The sequence below is a fragment of the Centruroides sculpturatus genome, unplaced genomic scaffold (genome assembly GCF_000671375.1).
Source record: "Centruroides sculpturatus isolate CEXI.00-Female unplaced genomic scaffold, Cexi_2.0 scaffold554, whole genome shotgun sequence".
Classification (NCBI taxonomy): domain Eukaryota; kingdom Metazoa; phylum Arthropoda; class Arachnida; order Scorpiones; family Buthidae; genus Centruroides; species Centruroides sculpturatus.
The window spans coordinates 38,818-48,159 of record NW_019384851.1 but is presented as its reverse complement, the minus strand read 5'-3'; the positions used below and the strand labels follow the sequence as shown (position 1 = coordinate 48,159).

At 36.5% G+C, this 9,342-nt stretch overlaps 1 protein-coding gene and 1 non-coding gene across 2 annotated transcripts in view; both read left to right on the top strand.

The window, feature by feature from the left end:
• Positions 1 to 273: 273 nt before the first annotated feature.
• Trnal-uaa lies at positions 274 to 357 on the top strand. Its single transcript has one exon. It is a non-coding gene; the product is annotated as a tRNA-Leu (tRNA).
• A 7,765-nt stretch (positions 358 to 8,122) lies between these two features.
• LOC111630494 (L-threonine dehydratase catabolic TdcB-like) overlaps positions 8,123 to 9,342 on the top strand; it is an 11,953-nt gene continuing 10,733 nt past the window's right edge. Inside the window, exon 1 of the mRNA XM_023374603.1 lies at positions 8,123 to 8,267. Coding sequence (XP_023230371.1) covers positions 8,248 to 8,267 — 20 coding nt within the window. The 5' untranslated portion in view covers positions 8,123 to 8,247. The remainder of the gene's footprint in view (positions 8,268 to 9,342) is intronic.

The following is a 9,342-nucleotide window of genomic DNA, read 5'->3' as shown; positions in this document are numbered from 1 at the left end:
AAATTATTATTGTCGTTGAAATAGTTTTAACGAATTTCATAAATCGTCGGCTTAGCAATTCTCAACTCGGGATGAAATGCACGTACGTTCGATGAGAAACCGAACGATTCGTTACTATCGACGACGACTAACATGCGATGAAACGTGAAAAGTTCGTTGCGAAATGTCCAGTCGATGATGGCAGTTGGAATGGCATTTCTTCCGAAAGAGGACAGATGTAACGAAAATGCTTTTCGATTTGATAATCGCGCAATTAGGAAATTGTTACGCGTTGTCAGAATGGCCGAGTGGTCTAAGGTGCCAGACTTAAGATCTGGTCCTCGTGTGAGAGCGTGGGTTCGAACCCCACTTCTGACAGGTGTTTTGCTCGAGTGAACATTTATCGGGTCACAACCTTGTCGTTCGATTTGCTGTATGTTCGCGATAATTTGAAAAATATTCTGTACAGTGATTGTCTTTTCTTGTAACAGTTCTTCGTAATGCGAAATTCCAAGTCTTGAACGGAATATTATTCTAACACACTAATGGCCTGAATTTTCTTCTGACATTTAAAATATGTATGTGTGTACAGTACTGTACATTCGTTGCATTAGACTGATTATTGAACGCGTGTAAGATGAAATTTTATTCTTCTTTGTTTTTGATCTTTGAACTTTCGTATGTTACTTTCGGGTCACACTGGGCAATTTTCTCCAAGTTCTAATTCCATCTATAGTTTGTTATTTATCCATTGCAATATTCTACTATAGAAAGCGTGTAAGCAAAATCCGTAAGGATTTCAAAAAGAATGGAATAGCCTAATATATTTTATTTAACAAAGTCATAAGTACAGTGTATGTAAATTATAGTTAATAATTAAGTTTGGCTTTTTGCTTTTGTGATATTTAAGATCATGTTTTGACTAAGAGATTTTTTGTTTACAGACACTAGTGGCCTACGAGATACTGTGAGGTATTGCTTATAAGGATAAAATTGCTTGGAAACAAACGAATTTTATTCAAAATGCTACTCAAAATTACAAAGGCTTAAATTAGTGTATGCAAATTATAGTTATTAATTAATAAATATCATAATATATGATAATATATTAAAATTTTGTTAATTAATTTGAGTTAAGTACTTTTAAACACGGAGTCGTGGATGTCAATTAACGACGTTTTATTAATTAATTTGATTTAAATTCAATTCCGACGCGAACCAAAAAACGATAGTAGTATCTTACCAGAACGCGCAGGCAGCCGGATGGCCGAGCGGTCAAGGTGGCAGCCCACCGCTCTGGGGGACCCGGGCTCAAATCCGAACGGGTCGAAAAATCCCCAGGAATTTTTCGGGGGTGGTCCGTTAGGATATGTTGGGCTCCGTCCCTCACCACCCGGCAGCCCCATTGNTGAGAGCGTGGGTTCGAACCCCACTTCTGACAGGTGTTTTGCTCGAGTGAACATTTATCGGGTCACAACCTTGTCGTTCGATTTGCTGTATGTTCGCGATAATTTGAAAAATATTCTGTACAGTGATTGTCTTTTCTTGTAACAGTTCTTCGTAATGCGAAATTCCAAGTCTTGAACGGAATATTATTCTAACACACTAATGGCCTGAATTTTCTTCTGACATTTAAAATATGTATGTGTGTACAGTACTGTACATTCGTTGCATTAGACTGATTATTGAACGCGTGTAAGATGAAATTTTATTCTTCTTTGTTTTTGATCTTTGAACTTTCGTATGTTACTTTCGGGTCACACTGGGCAATTTTCTCCAAGTTCTAATTCCATCTATAGTTTGTTATTTATCCATTGCAATATTCTACTATAGAAAGCGTGTAAGCAAAATCCGTAAGGATTTCAAAAAGAATGGAATAGCCTAATATATTTTATTTAACAAAGTCATAAGTACAGTGTATGTAAATTATAGTTAATAATTAAGTTTGGCTTTTTGCTTTTGTGATATTTAAGATCATGTTTTGACTAAGAGATTTTTTGTTTACAGACACTAGTGGCCTACGAGATACTGTGAGGTATTGCTTATAAGGATAAAATTGCTTGGAAACAAACGAATTTTATTCAAAATGCTACTCAAAATTACAAAGGCTTAAATTAGTGTATGCAAATTATAGTTATTAATTAATAAATATCATAATATATGATAATATATTAAAATTTTGTTAATTAATTTGAGTTAAGTACTTTTAAACACGGAGTCGTGGATGTCAATTAACGACGTTTTATTAATTAATTTGATTTAAATTCAATTCCGACGCGAACCAAAAAACGATAGTAGTATCTTACCAGAACGCGCAGGCAGCCGGATGGCCGAGCGGTCAAGGTGGCAGCCCACCGCTCTGGGGGATCCGGGCTCAAATCCGAACGGGTCGAAAAATCCCCAGGAATTTTTCGGGGGTGGTCCGTTAGGATATGTTGGGCTCCGTCCCTCACCACCCGGCAGCCCCATTGTGGGCCTGGCCGAACCCATAATGGGCTTGCAAAAAGAAGCCTTCCTAGTGCCCACAGGGTGGAAAAAGTTTAAAAAAAACCAGCACGCGCATCGAAACCTAATTTGAATAACAACATCGTTGATGGTTCGTCCATGAATTACGTTATTTTTTATACTTTTTAACTACACTGCTCACAAAAATTAAGAGGTATTTTAAGATAAGTATGAAGCGATAAAAAAATATTTGATTTTTTTTATTAAACATGAACATCAGAAAAGCAAACAAGTCAAAAAAGGCTGTTCGATTATGCAAATGAGATGCGAAACCAATTTTTATTTTATTGGTGAAAATGCACTATACAAAAGGCTGAAAGTACTGGCGTAACTGCACGTTCGCTGATCTTGAAAGTGCACGTTTTGCAATTTCCCAGCCCTTGCAATGCCCCTGCAACACGATTTTCCGGAATCTATGGGCCGATTGCAGAGACAGCGTTTACGTTAAACGACGTTTATCAACAGAACGGCCTATAGACGTTGGCTGGCTGAACCGCGGTTTAAAATGCGTTGCAAAGACGACGATCGTCTATTTTTGACCGTTCTCTAAACGAACTTCGGCAAAACATTGGCTCTTCGCTATTACTCCCCTGTTTTAGGAGTCATTCGGCCAATCTGTTATTTGTTTGTGACGTCAGAAATGGTCGCCAGCTATATTCCGAAAGCTTCCAGAAATAAAATCTTAAGGCCGTCAAAACCATTGTTCGGCAATTAATGACAATCCTTTTCCATTTCGATATTTAATTTCGTCGCCAATACGGTTTAAAATATGAACAAATCCATATTTAGAAAATTTATACCGAATTCGAAATTCGTCTTCGGAATAGATTTTTAAAAAATTATTTCGACATCTTATTACTGTCGCCCTTCGTAACTATCGAAATAAATAATTTTAAATATTTTATTATTAATATTACATTTTTTAAATATCTATAAACAGATTTCTGTAATTATTAAAATTGTCACGTTTGTTTAACAATACAATGACTCCAAAATGCATTAACGTTTTATAACCGACACGATACTCGAATTGTAAATAAATGCATCTGATTTAAATTAATCGAAGTTTTAAGTGTTCACCCATTTGAATATCGAAATTAAATTTGTTTTAAATGTTCCAAACTATTTAGTTTTGTTGTTTTTGCTCGAAGCAATTAATTAATGAATAATTTTGTCGATTCGTACCGTTTACAACATTTATCATAGGAACGATATCTGTTTTTATCTAAACTTTTCCTCGAACAAAGATACCACTCGAATTGAAAAGCCCTCTAAATCTGCTGTCGAGTGAGTCTAGAAAGTAGGTCAAATAACTTGTTTCTAATCGCTGTCTACATTGTGGCAGGAGAGAAACGCCGTCTCTGCAATGAAATTTTTCTGAACAGCGGTCTATCCGATCTGTAAACCGCTGTCGGCCTCTAAACGTTGTCTCTGCAATCGGCTGTATAAGTCTGGAGAGCCAGAGAACGTCTTGAAGCTGGTCAAACACAGACGACAGTGGCAACAGTACTTAGAACATCCCAAAACGAGACTAGCAGACTGTAGAATGCTTTCAACAGACTAGCACAGTACGAGGAAGACGAGGGCAGGGTCTTGCTCTTGTGGCACCCATCTACCACAAGAGTAAGAGATGACCACTACTTGACCTTAGTGGAAACAAGCGCAGTAATGCAACAGAGCTGCGGGGACAGTTTCTTGCTGCCACTAGACAACTGATATGCACTCAGGCCATACGAAATCGGCTCTATCGTTTTAGACAGCGTGCTCGGTGACCAATGGTATGCATTCCGTTATTTGCTAAGCACCGTACAACCCTTAGAAGATGGACTGATGAGCATTGTCATTGGACCCGTGATGAGTGGTCAATTGTCCTCTTCTCTGATGAGTCACGGTTCAGTTTGAAGCCTGACAACCATCGTGTCCTGATCTGGCGTGAAAGAGGAACATGGGAGAATCCACGTTTGCAGAAAGGGATTCCCTCGGTGATGGTGGTGGAATCGTGGTGTGGGCTGGCATTTGCATTGGTGGTCGTACCGACCTCATGTCATCAGAAACGGATCGCTGACTGCTGTCAGATATCAAGATGAGGTTCTGCACTCTGTAGTGGTACCCTACGCTGGAGCAATTGGAAACAACTTTCTTTTCACAGACGATAATGCAAGACTCACCTTCTCGTCAACATTATGTTTCTGGAGGCAGGAATCGAACGCATGGATTGGCCTTCACGTTCTCCAGACCTAAATCACATTGAACATGCTTGGAATGCACCAGGAAAATGTCTGGCAAACCGTCCAATGCCTCCGACAACACTTCATGAGCTTGAGTTGCCCTGGAGCAAAAGTGGCAGAAGATCCCACAAGAACTGCTGGACAATCTGATCCTGTCTATGCTCCATTGCTGTCAGTGTGTTTTGGCAATCTTGGGTGACCACACACCCTACTAAACAGTCAATGTGTGGCACTCTCGTCCAGTCTGACATGCTTCTGTTCACCCACTCCAATATGTCACTTGCTATTAAATCACGATAATTGAGTTTGCATCTCATTTGCATAATCCAGGAAATCACCAAACTTTTTCACAGCACGCCAGATAACTGAGAATGACCAGCGTGGGGCATATAACCATTTTGTTCAATACAGCACACTGAATACACAAATAAATAAAGACAACCAGCATATTTATTTACCAATTAGCTGTTACCCGCGGCTTTGCTCGCGCGGATTTTGCAAGCAAACCCTATTTACATTCAATATTTCAACCACCATAGTAATTGTTATTTAACCCCTACCACTGAGAATGATGAGAATTGCTGAGAATCAAACAAACTGTTTTTAATTTGATAAATTTTCTGGAAAGTTTATAATCGTTCTATAATTGAACCAATATGCAAAAAGAAATTCAAATTTAAAACAATTCGAACATTTGGTTAAAAAATCGAAATATATAAAAAATATTTATAACACTGTCTGAAATGTTATCAATTTAATACCCCTAAGTACTCAATGAAGACTGAACATAATTAAAAACAAAATAATCGCATCTAAAATAGTACAGTAGAAGCCTTTCTTCAGGTTAAGACTTAATGCTTTCCCTCTCCCCCGCGGGGAAATTTCGAAAAATCTCTTCTTAGTGTGCGTTTCAAGACGTACCCTAACTGTGTGCCAAATTTCACCTCTAGGTTCTGGAACTTTCTAGAAAAAACTGGAACATTCTCATTGAAGCGCATTTTCGAAGTCAACCACTTTCAAACCCCATATCTCTCACACCCTTATAGCTATCGAGATGCAACCACCATAGTGCACGATGGGAGACTTGGGACCACACAAACACCATTCATGTGCGATGTGTAGTTTTGGCTGCAGAGTGACGTATAGGCACAAACACGTCCATTTTTATATATATATAGATAGATATAGATAGATACACAAACACGATCGCTGCAGCAAGCCGCAATCACTTTCCTTACAAAATTCATAGCAGATACTTGTATAAAAAGCGTTCTGATATCCAAAATCGTAAAACGTGGCCGAATTTTTTTTCACTGATTTATCTAAAAATTATATTACTATCAGGTGAAAAAATCAGATTGGACCAATTTTGGCATTTTTACTTACACTTATTTTAATTTTTTTACATAGTAAGTTTATCTACAATCTATATTTCCATGTAAATAATTATATATTTTAGCTCATTTGTGGCACGATGAGGCAACAGGCCGGATGAACTGACCTCTCGGGCCGTAGTTTGGTGACTCCTGGCATAATCGAACAACTTTCTTCGACTTGTCGTTTGTTTTTCTGATGTTCTTATTTAATAAAAGGAAATTAAATACTGTTTTTTTTTTTTATCGCTTCATGTTCATTTTGAAATACCCTTTAATTCTTGTTAGTAGTGTACTGTACATTCCAACCCCCGTAACGCATCTTAACTAGTGATGTGCCGGATATCCGTATCCGTATCCGCGGATATCCGAGGGAAAAAAAGATCCGTATCCGTATCCGTATCCGTTACTTTTTAGTGGATCTTTAACGGATCTTTTATCTTAATGAATTTCATTACTTATATGAAATTTTAAACATAAGTAGCAATAGCACATTCGTCATTTACTATCGTAAAATATTTCCATATTACACTACTAAATTTTTTTGTCGACATTGTTTTTATTTTAATTTAACTCAACACTCTCCATAAACACAAACGTAATCTTTGCTATCCCGTGTCACACTAGCTAAAAATCAGTGTTTCCCAACGTGGGGCCCACACCCCACAGGGGGCAATTGGATTGCTAAGGAGGGCAATTCGAAAATGGACTTGTCCAGAGTTTAAGTTAACCGTATAGCCGCTGTATATGTTAGGGAGACATAAGAATTTTAGAAAGGCTTAGGTGGGGCATAGCACAAAAAAGGTTGGGAAACACTGCACTAAACTATTGTGGCGGTATCTATATTTTTGTAAATATTAATTTTAGTTTACTTTCGTTTCTTCTTTCTACGCTTTGTTCTATTGTTCTATTTTCTTCTACAACTTTCTTATCTATTACCTGTCCCTTGGGTGGGATGAGCAGTTCCTAGAAATTTGAGGAGCAAAGGTGTAAACAGGAGCCGGAGAAAAAAGATAAGTGACGTAGCAGGTCATTCGTAAACCGGACGGCAGAGTGTAAGGACGAGGTGAAAATACTGGGATTCGTATTTTCAATGACCGGATAGTTCGGAAATATGTTCAGAAAAAAGATCCTGTTTTAAGGTCTTTTTGACAACTGTGGAAGGAAAAATCCTAATTATTGAAGAAGAGAACTGGCCAGTTATCGGAGAAGGACGTGTGTTATCCCACCCAACAGTACGCGTAAAGAAACAAGCCGAAAAAAGGGACAAAACCCCAGATATCCCTATTTCTATCTTATCTACCATTTTTTCTGTCTTCTTAATTCTATCCCTTTTTCTGTTATTAATGTTAAGTAAGTGTTTAAGATCAGTTTTAAGGTTCCGGGTTATATTGTCGCGATCGAGATCTGTATTTTACAGGTGCTTTGGATACAGCGAACTATTATTATCGCTGTAATTTCGCATGCTACTGTTTGTACCGTGAAGTTGGAATCCCCCGAAATAGAATCTGTATAAAGACGCGAAATAGCTTAATTGGAAAATTATATCAATTTTTGTTACTTTATCCTGTCTACCTTTGTGGTGAATTTTAATTTAGCACACTTTTACACCATAAACAAAAACACGTCGTGTTATTAACGCAAAGCGTCAAATATCGCTCCAAGGTCACACGCACCGGCGCCGACTGAGTACGAAAGTTGAGATCCATATCCGTATCCGTATCCGCGGATCTAGACACTAATGATCCGTATCCGTATCCGTATCCGCGGATATACATTTTTAACGATCCGGCACATCACTAATCTTAACGATTTCGTTCTAACCAGTCATATAATTTAGGGACAGTTCCTAGTATAATTTTTTAAATTAGTCCTAATATTCATTGAATATTTTTGTCATTTAATAATAAAACAAATATATAACTAATATTTATAGTAAATATTGCATTATTAATAATTATAATTAATAATTTAATATAGAATTGATTATTAAGAATAATCTTTGAATATACCTATATAGTAACTTCAAATAATTAAAATTTCGTAAGTTCCAATAGAATAAATGAATATTTGAAACGTTTTAGAAATGTAGAACGAGAATAGAACGAATGATTCCTTCAATACAAATCAAATAATTTCCATTTTTAATCTAATTTTACACAATGTTCCAGCATATGAATTTGTAAGTTTAAATTACATTAAGCTATGTTGTCTCATTTAATTATCAATAGTTTATTGAAAGAGTAAATTATTTTATTTTAATCCATAAATTTCAATATATGCTCATATTTAACATAATACAAAATTCATATAAAATTTATAATTCTATTTTTAAAACTTACTTCTAAGTTTCAACTAAAAATTAGACAAAGTTGCATTAAATGTACTAATATTTTATGTATAATATAAATTGAGTATACGGTATTTAAAATATGATGGAAAAACACACACACACATTTTCGTTAAACCGTGAATAACTTCTTATTAAATAGATTTAAGCTAAAAATAATGTCTAAAAATATAAAACTATCGTTGTTCGATATCTAAAATTAAAATATCAAGTTTAAAATTGCGATAAATACAAATTTTAAAAAATATTTATAACACAATATAAGAACATAAATTTAACTGAATCAACGTGATTGGTTACTGTTAATAGTTCTTGTAAACCACTTTCGCGGCACTAGTCGTAAGTTTGAAGTACAGTAAAGCGTCGTTTATCCGAATCGATTGGGACAGGTTGTTCGGATAACCGATTATGTACGAAAAAATATACAGTAGACCCCCTATAACGCGGGTTCCTACACAGGAGATTCCTATAACGCGGCGAAAAATTGCGATAATATTCGTATAAAGACGCTTAAAGGGACGCGTAAAACGTCATCGCCAACTCGTCATCGCGGACGAGCAGCCGAACTACTTTCAGCGCCACGCTACGGAGAGTTTAGGCGAGTAAGTTGAGTTTACTGTCGTCTGTACAGTATGTAAATTAGGTACCGTAAGTCTAATACAGCACTAATTTTATACATTTCTTGTGAAAGAAACATTTCTTATTCAACGGCCATAAAAATTATTTCTATTAATTAATGATGTCTCCAAAGTTCAACGAATTTTTCGCAGAAAAATAACATCAGAAATCGCGGCCGCCGTTTGGTACGCTGCTCCGCGACGAAAACAAGCTTAAGCAATGGCGACGTCGAACGGTGCACACTCGGTAATTAATCCTACAATTTTTTGTTTATAGCATAGTTTATACG